Source organism: Salvelinus fontinalis, chromosome 2, assembly GCF_029448725.1.
Source record: "Salvelinus fontinalis isolate EN_2023a chromosome 2, ASM2944872v1, whole genome shotgun sequence".
Lineage (NCBI taxonomy): Eukaryota > Metazoa > Chordata > Actinopteri > Salmoniformes > Salmonidae > Salvelinus > Salvelinus fontinalis.
The window spans coordinates 53,078,223-53,098,764 of NC_074666.1; the positions used below are offsets into that span (position 1 = coordinate 53,078,223).

At 41.0% G+C, this 20,542-nt stretch overlaps 1 protein-coding gene and 1 long non-coding RNA gene across 4 annotated transcripts in view; one reads left to right on the plus strand and one right to left on the minus strand.

The window, feature by feature from the left end:
* The window catches only part of LOC129821063 (SH3 and PX domain-containing protein 2B-like), an 85,251-nt gene extending 65,172 nt beyond the window's left edge, over positions 1-20,079 (minus strand). For 2 of the 3 annotated variants that reach the window (XM_055878327.1, XM_055878319.1), the window contains exons 1-2: positions 19,603-20,079; positions 11,483-11,563 (exon numbers count right to left, since the gene is read on the minus strand). In XM_055878327.1, coding sequence (XP_055734302.1) covers positions 11,483-11,563; positions 19,603-19,674 — 153 coding nt within the window. In that variant the 5' untranslated portion in view covers positions 19,675-20,079. Of the gene's footprint in view, positions 1-11,482; positions 11,567-19,602 lie in introns of those variants that run through there. The other variant, XM_055878334.1, reaches the window with a different exon arrangement.
* Positions 13,266-14,930, plus strand: LOC129821086 (uncharacterized). Its single transcript, XR_008754268.1, has 2 exons — positions 13,266-13,560; positions 14,544-14,930. It is a non-coding gene; the product is annotated as an uncharacterized LOC129821086 (long non-coding RNA).
* Positions 20,080-20,542: the final 463 nt, after the last annotated feature.

The window sequence follows — 20,542 nt, forward strand, 5'->3', positions numbered from 1 at the left end:
CAACAGTAGACTACAAACTCCCTCTACCCCTCCCCACACACCACCCCTCCTTACAAGCTCCCGCCATCACTCACCCACCCCTCATCATATCTTCATGCTAAAACTCTCTGATGTGGACTATATCTCTCATTGAGACGGCTACTTTAGTGTGACACATACCAATGCTGGGCAGGGAGGTAGGACACAAGAGACCCAGAAGTTGCCAGAGAAGCATAGCAGAGAAGTTGATGTCATCAGCCTTTAGCTGATCAGAGAAGACTGGCTCCGCAAGGCTTCTTTCAATCAAGATCATAAAGGGATGCTTCCATCTCCACAACCAATGTTGTTCTACTGATGGGAATATGTAAAAAAAAAACAAAAAAAAACTAAGTTGTCTTTAACAACAGCAGGAAACACCAAACTCACTAGCTTCATTATCAAACTTTTTTTGTGCCTTGCAAGGGTTCTGGAAAAAATGTTGTTTAAAAAGGAGTGAATCATACGAAAAAGACCAACATGTGTTTTCAATAAGGGTTGTTGAAAACACTCCCCCCTAGCTGTTGAGAAACGTCAACAGACAGCGAGGCAAGGAAACTTGGTTTAGACATGCATTTCCTGCCACTGCATCGGTCAGCCCTGTAAGCAATGTGCTGGCTCACCACATGGTTTCCAAACTGCAGATTTTTTTTAAAGGGAGAAAATAAAATTCAAAAGGGAAAGAACTGAGGAGCAAACTACTCTCACATTTCAAGTCTGGCATAGTGACGCCTGGACGAACACTAGAAACCACTTCCGACGGTCATAAACAAAGGCAGGAGACACCAGTAAGCTAGCTTGGAGGGAAAAAGTGGAGCAAAGCAAAGATACCGCTCCCATCTCATTTGTCCTGCTGAAGTCAAAATTCCTCAAGGTTTAGTCTGTCTATGGATGATAGATCAGCTTCACTGAGACAGACAATAGACCACAATTTATACATAATAATTGTCATCAAACATGAATACATACATACAAAATGAAGTAATGCACCACAATTTCTATGTCAAGAAGAATAGAATACCCTATTGCAGGATTTCCTAACTGGCGGCCCGCGGGCAGAGGTGGGTTGTAACACATTCCATGTCCAATGATGAATTAGTACTTTTGTAGTTACTCTCTGTGGGCTGTACTTGCATTCTTACTCAAGCAATTTCTAAAGGAAATAACTTACTTTTTACTCTGTTACACTTTATCAAATCAATTCTGTTATTCAGCTAGATTGATATTATATTGTCGCTGTCAATTGAAAACCTCATAACTCCAAATGTTGTGTATTTTTTTTTATATACATGAATCGATACTATCAAATCAAATCAAATATTATTGGTCATATACACATGGTTATCAGATGTTATTGAGAGTGTAGTGAGTTGCTTGTGCTTCTAGTTCTGACAGTGCAGCAATATCTAACATGTAATCTAACAGTTCCATAACAACTACCTAATGCACACAAATCTAAGTAAATGAATGGAATAATAATATATACACATAAATATATGGATGAGCAATGACAGAGTGGCATAGGGAAGATGCAATAGATGGTATAAAATACAGTACAGTTGAAGTCTGAAGTTTACATACACCTCAGCCAAATACGCTGCAACTCAGTTTCACAATTCCTGACATTTAATACTAGTAAAAATGCCCTGTCTTAGGTCAGTTAGGATCACCACTTTATTTTAAGAATGTGAAATGTCAGAATAATAGTAGAGAGAATGATTTAGTTCAGCTTTTATGTCTTTCATCACATTCCTAGTGGTTCAGAAGTTTACATACACTCAATTGGTATTTGGTAGCATTGCCATTAAATTGTTAAACTTGGGTCAAACGTTTCAGGTAGCCTTCCACAAGCTTCCCACAATAAGTTGGGTGAATTTTGGCCCATTCCTCCTGACAGAGCTGGTGTAACTGAGTCAGGTTTATAGGCCTCCATGCTCGCACAGGCTTTTTCAGTTCTGCCCACACATTTTCTATGGGATTGAGGTCAGGTCTTTGTGATGGCCACTCCAATACCTTGACTTTGTTGTCCTTAAGCCATTTTGCCACAACTTTGGAAGTATGCTTGGGGTCAATGTCCATTTGGAAGACCCATTTGCGACCAAGCTTTAACTTCCTGACTGATGTCTTGAGATGTTGCTTCAATATATCCACGTAATTTTCCTACCTCATGATGCCATCTATTTTGTGAAGTGCACTAGTCCCTCCTGCAGCAAACACCCACACAACATGATGCTGCCAACCCCCGTGCTTTACGGTTGGGATGGTGTTCTTCGGCTTGCAAGCCTCCCCCTGTTCCTCCAAACATAACGATGGTCATTATGGCCAAACAGTTCTATGTTTGTTTCATCAGACCAGAGGACATTTCTCCAAAAAGTACGATCTTTGTTCCCATGTGCAGTTGCAAACCGTAGTCTGGCTTTTTTATGGCGGTTGTGGAGCAGTGGCTTCTTCCTTCCTGAGGGGCCTTTCAGGTTATGTCGATATAGGACTCGTTTTACTGTGGATGGAGATACTTTGCACCTGTGTCCTCCAGCATCTTCACAAGGTCCTTTGCTGTTCTGGGATTGATTTGCACTTTTCGCACCAAAGTACGTTCATCTCTAGGAGACAGAACACGTCACATTCCTGAGCGGTATGTATGATGGCTGCGTGGTCCCATGGTGTTTATACTTGAGTACTATTGTTTGTAAAGATGAACGTGGCACCTTCAGGTGTTTGGAAATTGCTCCCAAGGATGAACCAGACTTGTGGAGGTCTACAAAAAAATGTTCTGAGGTCTTAGCTGATTTCTTTTGATTTTCCCATGATGTCAAGCAAAGAGGAACTGAGTTTGAAGGTAGGCCTTTAAACACATCCACAGGTACACCTCCAATTGTCTCAAATGATGTCAATTAGCCAATCAGAAGCTTCTAAAGCCATGACAATTTCCTGGAATTTTCCAAGCTGTTTAAAGGCATGGTCAATTTAGTGCATGTAAACTTCTGACCCACTGGAATTGTGAGACAGTGAAATAATCTGTCTGTAAACAATTTTGGGAAAAATTACTTTTATCATGCACAAAGTAGATGTCCTAACTGACTTGACAAAACTATAGTTTGTTAACAAGAAATGTGTGGAGTGGTTGAAAAACAAGTTTTAATGACTTTAATGTACACTTCTGACTTCAACTGTACATACATATGAGATGAGTGGCCAATGATGGCCAATGATTTCAAGCCTGTATGTAGGCAGCAGCCTCTCTGTGTTAGTGATGGCTGTTTAACAGTCTGATGGCCTTGAGATAGAAGCTGTTTTTCAGTCTCTTGGTCCCAGTGTTGATGCACCTGTACTGACCTTGCCTTCTGGATGGTAGCAGGGTGAACAAGTAGTGGCTCGGGTGGTTGTTGTCCTTTATGCTCTTTTTGGCCTTCCTGTAACACTGGGTGCTGTAGGTGTCCTGGAGGGAATGTAGTTTGCCCCTGGTGAGTTACCTGTGCATCTGTTTAAGTTTGTGAGGGTTTTAGGTGACAAGACAAATTTCTTAAGCCTCCTGAGGTTGAAGGAGGCGCTGTTGCGTCTGCTTCATCACACTGCCTGTGTGGGTGGACCATTTCAGTTTGTCTGTGATGTGTACGCCCAGGAACTTTCCACCTTCTCCACCGCTGTCCCGTCGATGTGGATAGGGGGTGCTCCCTCTGCTGTTTCCTGAAGTCCACGATCATCTCCTTTGTTTTGTTGACTTTGAGTGAGAGGTTGTTTTGCTCACACCACACTCAAGAGTGCCCTCACCTCCTTCCTGTAAGCTGTCTCATTGTTGTTGGTAATCAAGCCTACTACTGTTGTGTCGTCTACAAACTTGATGATTGAGTTGGAGGCATGCCACGCAGTCATGGGTGAACAGGGAGTACAGGAGGGGGCTGAGCATGCACCCTTGTGGGGCCCCAGTGTTGAAGATCAGCAAAGTGGAGATGTTGTTTCCAACCTTCACCATCTGGGGGCGGCCTGTCAGGAAGTCCAGGACCCAAATGCACAGGGCGGGGTTGAGACCCAGGGCCTCTAGCTTAATGATGAGCTTGGAGGGTACTATGGGGTAGAATGCTGAGCTATAGTCAATAAACAGCATTCTTAAATAGGTATTCACTCGTCCAGATGGGATAGGGCATTGTGCAGTGTTATAGCCATTGCTTCGTCTGTGGACCTATTGGGGTGGTAAGCAAATTGAAGTGGGTCTAGGGTGACAGGTAAGGTGGAGGTGATATGGTCTTTGACTAGAAGTGAGTGCTACGGAGCGATAGTCATTTAGTTCAGTTATTTTTGCCTTCTTGGGTACATGAATAAGGGTGGCCAACGTGAAGCATGTGGTGACAGCAGACTGGGATAGGGAGCAATTGAAAATGTCCGTAAACACACCAGCCAGTTGGTCTGCGCATGCTCTGAGGACGCGGCTAGGGATGCCATCTGGGCCGACAGCCTTGCGAGGGTTAACATTTTTAAATGTCTTACTCACGTCGGCCATGGAGAAAGAGAGCCCACAGTCCTTGGTAGCGGGCCACGTTGGAGGCACTGTATTATTCTCAAAGCGGGCAAAGAAGGTGTTTAGTTTGTCTGGAAGTAAGACGTCTGTGTCTGACGTGGCTGGTTTTCTTTTTGTAGTCCTTGATTGTCTGTAGACCCTGCCAAATGCGTCTCATGTCTGAGCCGTTGAATTGCGACTACACTTTGTCTCTGTACTGACGTTTGGCCTGTTTAATTGCCTTACGGAGGGAATAACTACAATGTTTGTATTCGGCCATAATCCCAGTTACCTTTCAATGGTTAAATACGGTGGTTTCAGTATTCAGCGCATTAATTTTCGTGCAAATGCCGCCATCTATCCACAATTTCTGGTTAGGGTAGGTTTTAATAGTCATGGTGGGTACAACATCTCCTATGCACTTCCTTATAAACTCACTCACCGAATCATACGTCAATATTATTATCTGAGGCTACCCGGAACATGTCCCAGTTCGCGTAATCAAAAAAATCTTGAAGCGTGGATTTCCCGATTGAGTTATAGCCTATAGGAAGGGAGGAGCAAAATGGAGTCTTGGTCAGATTTGCCAAAAGGAGGGCGGGGGAGGGCCTTTTATGCATCACGGAAGTAAGAGTAGCAGTGATCCAGAGTTTTGCCAGCACGTGAACCACAGTCGATATGTTGATAGAATTTAGGTAGCCTTGTTCTCAAATTTGCTTTGTTAAAATCCTTATCTACAATAAATGCAGCCTCAGGATATATGGTTTCTAGTTTCCATAAAGTCCAGTGAAGTTCCTTGAGGGCCGTCTTAGTATTGGCTTGAGGGGGGATATACATAGTTGTGACAATAACCGAGGAGAATTCTTTTGGGACATAATACGGTCGGCATTTGATTGAGGAATTCTACGTAAGGTGAACAAAAGGACTTGAGTTCCTGTATGTTGTTACAATTACACCATGAGAATTTAATCATGAAACATACACCCCCGCCCTTCTTCTTCCCTGAGAGATGTTTATTCTTGTCGGCGAGACGTACACAGAATCCACGTGGCTCCGACAGCATATCCTGAGAGAGCCATGTTTCCGTGAAACAGAGTATGTTACAATCCCTGATGTCTCTCTGGAAAGCAACCCGTGCCCTAATTTTGTCTACCTTGTTATCTAGAGACTGGACATTAGCGAGTAATATACTCAGAAGTGGTGGGTGATGTGCGCGCCTTTGAAGTCTGACCAGAAGACCTCTTCTCTGGCAGCGTTGTTTTGGGTCAGCCTCTGGAATCAGCTCAAATGACATGGGTAGTTCGGACAAAGGATCTGCTTCGGGAAAGTCGTATTCCTGGTTGCAGTGCTGGTAAGTTGACGCCGCTCTGATATCTAATAGTTCTTCCCGGCTGTATGTAATAACACTAAAGATTTTCTGGGCTAACAATGTAAGAAAAAAAACACAAATACTGCAAAGTTTCCTAAGGACTAGAAGTGAGGCAGCACTCTCTGTTGGTACCATTTTGTCTGTTGGTTCCCCTTTACATCTGTAAGAATGTTTCCCGACCCCTTGACCAATGAAATGTATTCAAAATAGCTTGTCATCACAACTCTTCCAAGTCCATTGGCTCTCAAAGTTGTCCATCATTCCTGTATCTCCACAACAGCTCTTGAAGTGATGCGCACGTCTTCACTCCTAAGGAGATTTTTGTTTGTGGGTTCTTAGCCACACGCGATCAGAGGTAAATTGCACCTTAATTAGCTTCTGCCTTTGTAATATTATATATTTCTGTAGTAAGATATGAATTTATCAGATATAATTCTGCCGTTGAAATTGTTTTCAGGGCGAGTGCAAATTAAATGGCTAGGTAGCTAACCCAGAATCTGACAGAATGTTTAATCTCCTGTTTTTAGCTCCCCATATGATCTCTGCTTGTTAGCTAACTAGCCACCTTGTCATTGGCATAAAAAGCGAACAGATTAATTAGATGTGTGTGGCAATAGCTAACACATTAGGTTGCCACTAGATAAACTGGCTAGGCTAGCTAGCTGGGGTGTCAACCATGTAGTTAGCTAATGTTTCCTAGATCAACCGATCCTCCCACTCCATTGCTGTCTCTCACTGTGTGCGTCTAAAATGTAATTCTGTTTTTATGACAAGACCAATAAGCACATCTGTCATACAGTACATCATCTCAGTAAGCTTTTTGGCCCATATACTGTAGCTACTAGAAATCAAGTCAACCGAGGGGGAGAATGGGCCAACCAAGAAAAGAAAAGACCCTTCAAAGTGGAAAAGAGAAGTTCGGAAGAGAAGGAGGATGCAGGGTAAATCCTACCTTGGCAGGAAAAAGATTGATATCTGCACTGTTTGATTATTTGTATTACTTACATGTTTCTTACCTGAATACCCACCTTGATGTTTCGTTCCATGCTGAAATGTGTCTGATTTGCATACTAGTAACATGATTGACAGTGACATTTCGATATTGATTGCTGTTTGACAGTTAAAACTTACCTGACCTCCTTTCCATATCATTCTGAGAAAAAAATGACAACTCACACTTGGTGTAAATCTTTTTAGTATGGATTCATGTACTTTAAATGATATTGTGAAATACATTTTCATTAGTGCTACTGAAATTGGTCAATTATTCCAATGTCTTGAGTGCCATTTACCTTTTTGTGAAAGAGCACATTGATAGATATTTTGTCAACTTTGAATAAGACCGTAATTGAAACTGTACAGCCTACGGACTTTGTTATATGTTAGTCTTCATTGGAGACTACTTGTGCTGGAGGACATCTGCAAGATGATGCTGGCAGGCTTAAATAATAAATGAATGTCAATTGCACTAAGTTGTTATTTTTGTTTGCTATAAGGTATTAAATTCAAAACAAAATTTGTAACGAGCACTTTAAGTAGTTTTCTGACCAGATACTTTTTGACTCTTATTTGAGTAGTTTCTTAATAGGCCTACTTTTATTTAAGTACAGATTTGTGGTACTCTACCCACCTCTGCCCCGTGGGTGGTTTTGTTTGCCCACCAAGTCTTCTGAACATTTTTTTTTCTTATTGTATTTTCATTGCTGGAGATAAGACTGTAAAAGATTTCCAATTGAAAATCACTTGGAGCTGATTTCCTGGTGTTTTTCAACCAGGAAATCAGCTCCAAGTGATTTTCAATTGGAAATCTGTTTCCAAGGTTTGTAATTATTGTTTTAGTCAAATATATCATTTTGGGCTTCTTGCAGTCAATTCTTTGTCTAGAAATTATTTGTAATTATTTAAGTTCCAGCCCCCCGACCATCCACTCAAGAAAAAAATCTTCCCATGGCTAAATAGAGTTGATCATCCCTGCGCTATTGAATTTCTTATGTATTGTCTTTTATATCATAACAAAAAATATAACATTTGAAGTGCTTTAAAAATGTATATATTATTATGCTAACTTATGAAGTCTTCCACATGGATTTTTTCCCCTTTCCAAAGCATTCCAGAATTAAAAACCACTCAATCCACAACTGCTGAATTTACACTTACATTTAAAATGTTTAATTTCCATAGTGCACAGTACTGCTATGTACTGTATTTACAGACCCAGATATCTTCCGTTCAGCATTTTTAAGTCTAGGCATATCTAATTGTTTCCAGATTAAAAAGAATAGCATGGGATGCAATTTATTGCAGAGTCCAGCATCTTAGTGTGCCAGAGAGTAGAGGCATGTTTAGCTTTTGTGCAAAATGCTGCTCACAACAGGCAGCCCCATGATCTCAACAGAGGACTGTGCTGTTTCCACTTTTAAAGGGTTTTGTTGCTCCATTACCGCATGTGGAAAATATGTGACAGCTGTGAGATTCTGGGAGAAAGTAGCAAAGTATCAGCTATACATCACACCGATGCATAGGAATGGGAGTTTGTATTCGACAATGGTTTTAGAGTTTAGAGGGCTTGATGATTAGTTGACAAGCTAAATCAGGTGTGTTTGTCTGGGGCTACAACAAAAAATGTGTGAGGTTCTCTCAGGTTCTCTTACCTGATGTAGCTAGCTTTGATGTAGCTAAAATATTAATGCTTCGCCTATTCCTCTCTGATTTAGAATATACCATTGCACAAACTACCTACTGATGTAGGCCTACTTTACACGAGCACTAGTATCAGGGTGTATTAGCTAGCTACCTTTGCTCTGACTAAGTACATTTAGCTAGCTATCCAGCTAACTAGCGATTAGCATTGGCAGTTAACACAATTTATTTTGGCCACAACTTGCTAAGAAAACACAAACTAAGTGTTTGCAGACAGTAAGATACAAAAACTGATGGTGTAATATAGAACAATTGCAGATTCATATTAAGAAGCAAGGAAATCAGCATTCTGGTCACCAACATCTTGTTGCATCTGCAGCATTGACCATGCAGACTGTCCCTGCCAGTGAACAGCAAGTGGCTGTGACTCATTGTAGAGAGAAAACTGCTCTCCTTGAGTGACAGGGGGCGGGGCTTGGTGTGTGTATATGGAGAGAGAGGACCCCAGTAGCAAACGGAGTAAACTATAAAAAAACACATTACACAAGGCAGAGTGGTGTAACACACTAAACAAACCAAACATTAAAATACCGTTATACAAGATAAAGTAAAAACACAAACCGGTCCTTGCATCAATACCAGTATATAGTAAAATATGGTATACCGCCCAGCCCTAGGCTAGGTACTGTAGCTCACCCCTACTGTTAGATGGAGATGGAATGTGAGGGGACATCAAGACCAGTCTGTCTTTGTCTTCCCTCAATGTCTCAGGGCTCTATTTTCGGCTGGCGCTAAGGAGGTGCAAGAGTCAAAAGCACATTAATTTCGTCATGTAAAAAGTGGCACACTGGCATTTTCCACCCCTTACGCCAGGTTCGGCAATTTACCTGTCTAACATCAGCTCGCTTGCGCTGAGGTGGGAGGGGTGGAAATATTTGAGGTGTGTCCTTCAAAATGTGTGCCAATATGACAATTTCAGTCAGCACAAATAGGGATATTTAAGACCGACCAAAAGGTAATGGCATTGATTTTGCCAGCGGAAGCGGACACAGTAACCTTATGTAAATCACCAATGTTGTATTAAAATATCACGAGCAGCAAAAACAGACATTCTCCTTTTTTATTTGTATTGGACATTATTTTTGTCCAGCTTCTGTGAAAAATTAGGACGCATTATGTGCGATGCCCATTGAATGAGAAGTGTCAGGACGCCTGTTTAGGAACATGAACTAAAATAACTATAATTTTGTGAGAAAAAAATTATAATTCTTTAACCTTTCTCCTCCCCTTCATCTACACTGATTGAAGTTGATTTAACAGGTGACATTAATAAGGGATCATAGCTTTCACCTGGTCAGTCTGTCATGGAAAGAGCAGGTCTTCCTAATGTTTTGTATACTCAGTGTATATTTAGACAAATTCAACTAACTGTTATAGTTTTTGGTTCTTCATCAAATAAATGTTTTTGTTTTCAAATAACTGGCATATATTCATATAACTTCAAATATGATTTGTTTTTTTAATACATTTGAATATCAAAGAAAATAGTTGCCTTTTAGTTAACTCTATATAACCTCTATTCGACTACCTCAAGTATTTGAAAAGTTGGTATTTTCAAATAAACTACAAAATACAACTATTTTCTGCTGAGGTCTGGTTCACACAGCATTTGCCACTATTGATGGGATGTGATGCATGAGACAGCCTGTATGACCATGTCATCGTTCATTTTTTTTGCCAGCCGATCTGTTCATCTCAACCTTTCATATTCAACAATGGTTGTCTCCCGGATGGACAGCAGGGTAGGCAGCAGTGACATCAGAAGAGTGAGGGATGATGACCCAGCGAAAGACAGTGGAAGGAAGAGAGGAACAGGGTGTGTGTGGGTGGGGTGGAGGGGGGGATAATAGCTTCCAAAAACATGGCTGCCTTATTGTGAACCCAGTGAGCATATTTTTCCATTGATGCTTTACAATACCAGAGAATTGTCCAGTAGTGAAGCAGCCAGGTGATGTGTTCCACAGCGGGAAACACTCTTCCAGCCTGGGCCATCTCATTGGTTTTATGTCCCTACTGACACCAGCCTTGGCAGGCTCTCAGAGAGATGCATCCAGGTGGGTCAGTGCATTTGGCTGCTGCTGCAGAGGAGCAGCAACAGCCAGATTAAATGACTCATCACTCCTTCACTGTGCAAGTTCACATCCTAAATGGCACCGTAAAGTTCACATCCTAAATGGCACCGTAAAGTTACTGTAAAAACAACAGGAGATTTTGTACAGTGTAGATTCTGAAAGAGTTTTCTGTCATCTTTCTGCCCTAACTGTTTATAGTCTTATATTCATAGCCTTACCAAAACATTATATCTCATGCTTTGATACATTATATTATTTGTAAGTAGTTAATAGTGACATAATAATGAATTTGTTATGAGAAGAAATAGCATTTGTCAGTATTGGATGATCTATTTAACACAGATGGCCACAGAAAAAGGAACTGGAACTCTGATGAAATTCCCTCCACATGCAATAAACGGCCTGTGTGACATTCTCGTCTGAAATAAATATTTTTGTGGTTATCTGTTGGAATCCACATTTAGCTTCTCCAGGCTCCATTGAATTAGCTCATTTTCCGAATCGACTCATATAAATTACCAAACCAAGTCACATGGTACAATGACCCAGACACTAACACTGTATTCCTATTGGTACACCTGTACGATGGCATAGTACAATGGCATTTTAGCCCTTAGGGCCATTATTTATAAATGTTGTTATTTGCCAGGGACAATGTACAACATGCCATTGCACCAGATTTAGCTAGATAGCTCATTTTCATCTGTAGTCCCTGGTAGAAAGTAGTGGACTACAGGGAATAGGGTGCCATTTGAGACACAGCCATATAGTGTGAAACTACGATTGTACTGCAAGGTGTGCACAGTGGTTTTCCCATAACAGTTCCCAGCTCACCTGCAGGTCGAAGAACTTGCTGTAGCGCCTGAAGATGATCTCAGTGCTGCCATCAGACCAGGACACTTTGATGATGTAAACCTAAAAAATAAAAAAAAAGGTGTTATCCTTAAACCTTTTTTCCCCCTACAGAGCCATACCAGGTAGGTGTGACGACCAGGATCCATACCAATTGGCATGCATTTATGCTCTTGTTATAGTAACAACAATAACAGTGTAATAATCTCTGTAAGGAATTGGTAAAATCACAAGATTTATTTTCTGATTCATGGTCACACAATAGTCCACAATGACGTGGTTTCCAGTGAAGATGTCATTCAAGGAAATAGAGTTGGTTCATTGTGTGTGGTAATTTAGTGTGATGTCTCATTTCCACAGACACAGAAGGGATATCCTTTCATATGAACTCACTTCCCGCACCTTAAGATCATCATCATCCAATGAAATAGGAAATGATCATGCCTACTACTCACGCATATTGGGCTAACACTATTGAAGTCTAGTCTTACAAAGGATGCATGGACATATGACATACCACCACTGTGAGACAGCAGAACATTGTATTACATTGCTGAATACCGGAAGTTTTCATAGTCAAAAACAGCCAAACTGACCGATCCAATCTGCGGATGTTTCTATCAATAGTTTTCTTTATTTTCATCTATATCTTCCCAATAGGAGTGCAATGAAATACTAGAGGCTTAGGTATTCCGCTTGTGACATCAATGAAAACAACCCTGTGTAAAGATCAAAGTACTAACTAAACCGTGAATACAAAATAAAACATCTTGTCGACTCTCGTCATGCAATAATGGCCTGCTGGTGCTGGCTGACATACAAGCACAACAAACACTTTCCTTTTTTAAAAAAGGAAGAGCGAAAGAGAGGCTGGGGAGGTGATCGGATGTGAACTCTCCAGTGATTGTGTCTGGCTGAGTGCTTCTGTTGGCCTCTGTCCCAGGATGGGCCAGCTCGGCCTGTCCCTTTTCCCCCTGCCTTCCCTGTAGGAGACCAAGGCTGTGGACGAAGCTCAATGCAGGACTCAACGCATGGCACACGACCAGTGAACCAGTAAACACAGCAGATGGAGCAGACACAGGAGCTCAAGAACTTTATATCCTGCACCTCACGATGCTCACTGCGTATTGGCATGTTAGTATTATGTAACTAGTCATCATTATCACCGTACATCCAATACTCACACCCCATATCTCCTAGGAGGACTGAGGAGTGGTTTTTTAAATAGGAAAAACATTCCTCCATCTGCCTCAGCCCACGCTCAGCTCCTAACCCTTTCCCTGTGCATGAGCGATAATTCAAAACAGAAGAGCTGAGGTGGCTTGGATACAGCGATGGAAACAGTGTTGTGATGCACTGATCACAGCGCCATCAGAAAGTAGAATACTGTATCGTGTAGGCATGCTTCGTCACGTTGTGCAATGTGCACACAAGGTATTCTCAATATCTCTCTGATGGCTCAGGGACTTCGTAGTAGGCCTGCCACCCATTTGTAGAAGTTAAGCTTGCACCACAAAAAGTTGTAGTCAGGACAAAACACAAATGGGCCAGACAGTCTCAAGCGACATATTCTGCTTCTGCTCTCTATCCCAGACAGAAGTGTGCAGAAGCGCCTCCCTTGTTCAAACATTCCATCAATGCCTTGTGTACTCTGAGCTGACAATGACCTTCGGAATAGACGAGTGAGTAGTATGCTTCCTGGTTAACAAATACCCATGCCCAAGGCCATGGTTTTCTACCCCCAGTGTTTGTAGCCTATAGAGTGTTGCCAGTTGACTTTTACTTTGGCGGCCATGTATCAATTCTTTCGATAACAACTGATGAGTGGCTAACCCTAGCTGCATGATAACAGTGCCTAAAACAAGTTGATTCATCACCACAGTCAATTTATGTGCAACAAGGTAGGAAAGACAACATTTTTTTATTTTTTTTTATTTTTTACAGATAACACGCAATCATGAAACACCAAGGAGATAAGACAGAAAACCGAAGAAACCTTTTTGCCCCTTTCAGACCTCCACCAAGTTAGTACAGGATCTGCTCCGATCATTTCATCACAGGTAAGTCTGATCGATTTATAATTTAGTTCAGCTGTTTGCCAACCAGGTGTTACAGCAAGACTAAATTAGCCAAAGGTATATAGCTAGCTAATAGCGTGTAGTCTAGCTATTAGCATGTGTCAATGGGATTCAAGTTTTGGGGAAGCTACTTTTTCACCATAAAAATGCACCTTTATAGCAAAGGATTGCATGCGTCTCTCATCGCATTTGCAGACTAACGTAAGCCTATTAGCCTATCCCTAATATGATGAGTAGATTGGATAGTCATAATTTAGGCTATATCAGAGACATTGTTTTACTTTGCACAGGAAAAATGTGCCCTTTGATAAACATTTTATGTATTTTATTCTACTACACTTCATATAACTGGAGACATTAGCATAATCTTTTTATTTATTTGATGGTAGCCTATGCCTACTCTGCTGACACTGACAACAGATCAATAAAAACAAAACCATGTCATCTAGGCCTATGAAAAGGGATCATAGCTAGAAGGGATCGAGCTATTGTCAAATTAACGTCAAAAGTAAATGTTTTTCATTTTAGCTAACCCTTTTCCTAACCTTAACGTAATTATCCTAACCTGCTACGTTAATTCTCCTAACCTGCTGCGTAAATTCTCCTGACCACTAATAAGGGAGACACAAATTGTACAATATGACGTCCATATAGCCTGGAGATAAACATTATTGTTCCAAAAAACTCGTGGCACTGACCCAATGATAATTTGTTGAGAACTTTATTCATACGAGGGAAAATGTATGGACGTTACAGCATAGGACAAAGGCCTCAATGGGATAGGACAACCTGCTGTGTTGACTATTGGTTGTTCCAGCCCAACATTAGATTTGACCTTTATATGACACAAAACCCCCTGACTGAATTAAACACAACAAAACAATTAAGAGCCCTGGTGGTACAGGTGACCTGAAGAAGTGATATTCTAACATCAGGTGTGCTTCTCATTTGTTTATGTACCGTAGGTTCACCAGCTGACCTCTAACAGGACACCCATGTCGACTGGATTCCCACTGCGAAGACAAGCAACCCTGCAGCAGCATGAGTTTCTACTACTTTGTCCCTTTCCTTTCCCTCAGTTATTCAACGTGGTTGTCATATGCTGTGCTTTGGTCAATCTGAATGATTCTGTTGTGCCATTTAAGTAGAGAGCACCGTCACCTTGTCGTCATGCCAAAAAAATGCTCCCTTAAACCGTATGAATTTATAAAATGTAATTTGGTACAACATGTAAAAGACTATTGTTTATGATATTGTAAACATACTGGACATGAATAATGGTGCAATGAAAAGTATTGTGTGTGATCTCTGCTTTGCCATGCCTCATTTGAATAAAATGTATTTCTAATAGACTAACTTATTTTTCTTTTACAATTTAAAAACACATTTAGCATTGACAATGTTATTGTTGTGGTAGTCTTAGCCAAACAATCTACATTATCATAATGGCACCTCCAAATGCCAGTCAGACCTTCCGGGAGAAAAGTATCGGGCATTGAACTTGGTAGTAGTAGTAGTAGTTGTGTGTATGCTTTAAGCTAAGGATCAAATAATCTCCTGCTTCCAGACATTTCACCATGTAGATTACAAGGGATTTTCACTAAATAATTTCATGTCAGCACAAGGCATGTATAAAACATAGTACAATGATTAGCCTCAAACATTGTCTACTGGTGTCGTTTTTTAAATTGAAAAAATACAGTTGACGTCGGAAGTTGACATAGACTTATGTTGGAGTCATTAAAACTCGTTTTTCAACCACTCCACAAATTTCTTGTTTTACAAACTATAGTTTTGTCAAGTCGGTTAGGACATCTACTTTGTACATGACAATAGTAATTTTTCCAACAATTGTTTACAGACAGATTATTTCACTCTATCACAATTCCAGTGGGTCAGAAGTTTACATACACTAAGTTGACTGTGCCTTTAAACAGCCTGGGAAATTCCAGAAAATTATGTCATGGCTTTAGAAGTTTCTGATAGGCTAATTGACATCATTTGAGTCAATTGGAGGTGTAGCTGTGGATGTATTTCAAGGCCTACCTTCAAACTCACTGCCTCTTTGCTTGACATCATGGGAAAATCAAAAGAAATCAGCCAAGACCTCATAAAAAAAATGTAGACCTCCACAAGTCTGGTTCATCATTGGGAGCAATTTCCAAACGGTACCATGTTCATCTGTAAAAACAATAGTACGCAAGTATAAACACCATGGGACCACGTAGCCATCATACCGCTCAGGAAGGAGACGAGTTCTGTCTCCTAGAGATGAACGTACTTTGGTGCGAAAAGTGCAAATCAATCCCAGAACAACAGCAAAGGACCTTGTGAAGATGCTGAAGGAAACCGGTACAAAAGTATCTATATCCACAGTAAAACGAGTCCTATATCGACATAACCTGAAAGGCCGCTCAGCAAGGAAGAAGCCACTGCTCCAAAACCGCCAATAAAAAAGCAGACTATGGTTTGCAACTGCACATGGGGACAAAGATCGTACTTTTTGGAGAAATGTCCTCTGGTCTGATGAAACAAACATAGAACTGTTTGGCCATAATGACCATCGTTATGTTTGGAGGAACAGGGGGAGGCTTGCAAGCCGAAGAATACCATCCCAACCGTGAAGCACAGGGGGCCGCATCATGTTGTGTGGGTGCTTTGCTGCAGGAGGGACTAGTGCACTTCACAAAATAGATGGCATCATCAGGGAGGAAAATTATGTTGATATATTGAAGCAACATCTCAAGACATCAGTCAGGAAGTTAAAGCTTGGTCGCAAATGGGTCTTCCAAATGGACAATGACCCCAAGCATACTTCCAAAGTTGTGGCAAAATGGCTTAAGGACAACAAAGTCAAGGTATTGGAGTGGCCATCAAAGCCCTGACCTCAATCTTATAGAACATTTGTGGGCAGAACTGAAAAAGCCTGTGCGAGCAAGGAGGCCTTACAAACCTGACTCCGTTACACCAGCTCTGTCAGGAGGAAAAATTCACCCAACTTAGTGTGGGAACCTTGTGGAAGGCTACCCGAAACATTTGACCCAAGTTAAATCATTTAAAAGGCAATGTTACCAAATACTAATTGAGTGTATGTAAACTTCTGACTCACTGGGAATGTGATGAAAGAAATAAAAGCTGAAATAAATCATTCTCTACTTTTATTCTGGCATTTCACATTCTTAAAATAAAGTGGTGATCCTAACTGACCTAAGACGGGGAATTATTTTTCCTAGGACTAAATGTCAGAAATTGTGAAAAACTGAGTTTAAATGTATTTGGCTAAGGTATATGTAAACTTCTGACTTCAACTATATAGCTGAACAATATGTAAACAATGTGTGAGTTCAGCTATTATCTGCTTCAGACACACAATGTCAAGGGGTGCATTGCAAATGTCAAGGGGTGCATTGCACATGCCCAGAAGGCTAATGCCATCATACTGTAGTAGTGTAGGCCTATGGCTGCATTGGCATTGCATGTCATTATCAGCTGCGAAATGGATTCACATATATCCTGAAAAAAGAGTGACAATCAAATAAAACTAATTGGAGCGCTTATGACTGAACCAAAAAGGTTCAGTCAAGAATAAAACACAGAACCAGACATGAGATTCCCTTCACATCTTTATTGCAGGATTGTGATCTGTGATTAAATCAACATTGAATAATAGTTTTAAGTTAACAATTAAAACAAGTTAAACACTTCACTTCAATGAAATACTTTCATATCATTTCAAAGTATACAAGTAAGCTAACTCATATGTAAAGGTTAGACATCTTAGTAACAAGTAGGCTATTATTACTAAAGCACAATTTCAGGTGAACAAAAAAGGAAATACCCGAGGTGGCCAACCTCCCTCCACTGATCCCCGATCTACTGGGTGAACAGACTTCTGCTCCAGACCAGCAATAGCACACTTGATTTTCAACTAATTAGGTTTGATAAATTGAATCAGGTGTGTTAGTGCTGGGCTTGAACAGAAGCCTGCACACCCAGCAGGGTTGGCCTGCTCGAGCTGTAATAGGTTTATACATTGTGTGTGACTTCAACTGTATTTTTATTGACAACATTTGCTAACATAGGTACACATATAATCCATGGTATACAAGGATGTACCCTTGTTCTCTTGGTACAGTCATTGGGACCTCATCTGCAGACAGGTTATCTGAGGACAGAAAACATCACAAAGAAACAGGCTACATTATACTCAAATTAGACAGCACTGAATATTATGTTGCTATAGCTCTCTATCCTCAGTTTTCCTTACTAGGGACTGGAACTGGAGAATATTTTCATAATATCCTCCCACAAAAGGTACAGTACCTGCCTTATCCAAAATAAACTACGCTCTCTTCTCTGACAGCTGGAACTGCTAGTAGTCATTTCACCCTCTTCCACGGCTGTTAGCTAGCTGACATACATAGCTACAAATGCATTTCAAGTTACAACAATAAATAAATCAAGATGTCTCGGTAACTAGCTAATATGAAGTTAGCTAGCAGGTGATATTTAATTCACTTGGCTAGCTAGCGAACATTATGTTAGCAGCTCATTTGAGTTAGCCTGCACACAAAGTTCCTGTAGCTATCATGTTACAAATATATTTACCTACTTAAATAGGTTCTCCCACTGCCTCCGTTTTCTGGGTCCTTAGAAAAACGAAATAATGGGCAACCTTCCAGAAGTTAAACACAGCCAGTCATGTGGACGATGAGGAGGACTTCCACCAGACTGACTCTGCTCTTCCAACATGGCGCCTGATGCGGTTGCTAGGTGATTTGGGCTCCCGTGTGGCGCTGCATCTCAGCGCTAGAGGCGCCACTACAGGCCCTGGTTCGATTCCAGGCTGTATCACAAACGGCCGTGATTAGGAGTCCAACAGGGCGGCGCACATTTGGCCCAGCGTCGTCCGGGGTAGGCCGTCATTGTAAATAAGAATTTGTTCTTAAAACTGACTTGCCTAGTTAAATAAAGGTTCAATAAATAATATAAATACATTTGTGACTCAACTGCAAGGCCTCTATAGGAGAGCATGAAGGCCTGGTAGGTAGGGCTACCCACATAATCATACTGTAATGCACAGATTCTCCACTTCAGGAAAGAAATCTGGTTGTCTCGCAACCATTCTGAAAAAGACATTAGACCAATGTCCTCGAGATGTTTGGAAAAGTCTGTCAGGTTTTCTAAACACAGACACCTATCATGCCCTCCACTACTTTCAAAACTGCTATGTTGACCTCATTGTTCTTTCTCGGGTGCATAGAATCTTACTCTACTTTAATGTAATAGTCATATAACATCCAAGTTGCAGCAGTTTTGGAAAACACACTTATTCATATTTGTTCTGTGATTTGTATGTTTATTAAAGTTTGGGCGGCAGGTAGATTAGTGGTTAGAGTGTTGGACCAGTAACCGAAAGGTTGCTGGATCGAATCCCAATGCTGACAAGGTAAACATCTGTTGTTCTACCCCTGCACAAGGCAGTTAACCTACTGTTCCTAGGCCGTCATGGTAAATAAGAATTTGTTCTTAAACTGACTTGCCTAGTTAAATAAAGGTTAAATAAAATAAAGTCATAATCAGGTGAACATTCTTGTTCAAAAGACTATATTATCATTATTTCACTAGTAGCCTAATATAGGCCTAAAAGGTATTTGAATGCTTATGTAAAATAACACCCAGCATCTGGAAAGTGCATGCATGATGCCCCGTTATTTCCAGATGTTGACAAGTGTTCAGGTCTAAGAAAAAATTAATCTAGAAATATATATATATCCTTCATTCTAATTTTCTTTAGATGAATGCAACAAAGTCGCACTGTATTCTTTTTTTGCAGCTGTTTTGGTAAAATGTAATTTGATACTCCCTTTGTTTTTACCTTTCCTGACTAGAGCAGCCAGCGAACGAAAAATATTATAACTGAACTTTAATCAAAGAAAATAAGGGTTTTGTGGCGTGTACTTCCCTACAATATACAGATGTGGTCGGTCCTCTAGCGTAGAAAAAAATGACTTGTTGACTCACATAGTGTTTGTTCGGATTTCTCCTCTTCTGGACATCTTGAACTGTTACTTCGTGCACGGTCCGCCTTGGCATGATGTTCTCTTTCAGCGCTTCCACTAAAAACAACAACCTGGTTTTAGAACGATCAGACCCGAATGACAAAGTTTACCCACCCAACCTTTGTCATTAACGCGGGTGAGATCCTTGATTGCTGGATGCAACAAATGTGATTTTTTCTCGTAGATGGTCCACGTCAGATTTCCTGTACCACATTCAGTCGCTACTCTTCTTGCCCCGTTCCGCAGTAGGCTATGTCCGAACTTCTCTGAACCAAACTCCCAGCCTATCCCAGCTCACCGACTCTAATTTGATAACTGGAAAGCCTCCACCACAGACCAGCCCTGCCTGCGACACTTTAAATCAGGTTGACGTTTATTGGGATGAGTCTTGTCCTGGAGGCAGAACTGAGCGATTTCTGCTTGATCCAATAGTGTGTGATTGCGGCCAGCAATTCAGGGCGTTCCTGCATGTGGGCAATGCTGCATCTGTAGAAACGCCCCCCCTCGAGCATCCCATTTGTTCCTGCATTAAGGCACCCCTGGAGCATACTATCTTCATGCTTGTGTGACCCTTTTGGTATTCTGGAATAAATGAATAATCAGAGTTTTTCGGGGGCAAAGGACACTGTCTACCGGTGTCCTAGCTAGCTTGCTACCTAGCACACAGTGTTCTTCCCTAACGCCTGCCGAACACCTGCCCTTGCCATCCTTAACAGAACTGCAGGAAAAATTGCATAGAATTTGTCTAATGTGCTCAATACAACAGGTGTAGACTTTACCATGCAATGCTTGCTTACGAGCCCTTCCCAACGATGCAGAGTTTTTCAAAAATATTTCAAAAATAGTAACAAGAGGAATAAAATAAAATACACAAGGATGGAGCTATATACAGGGAGTACTAG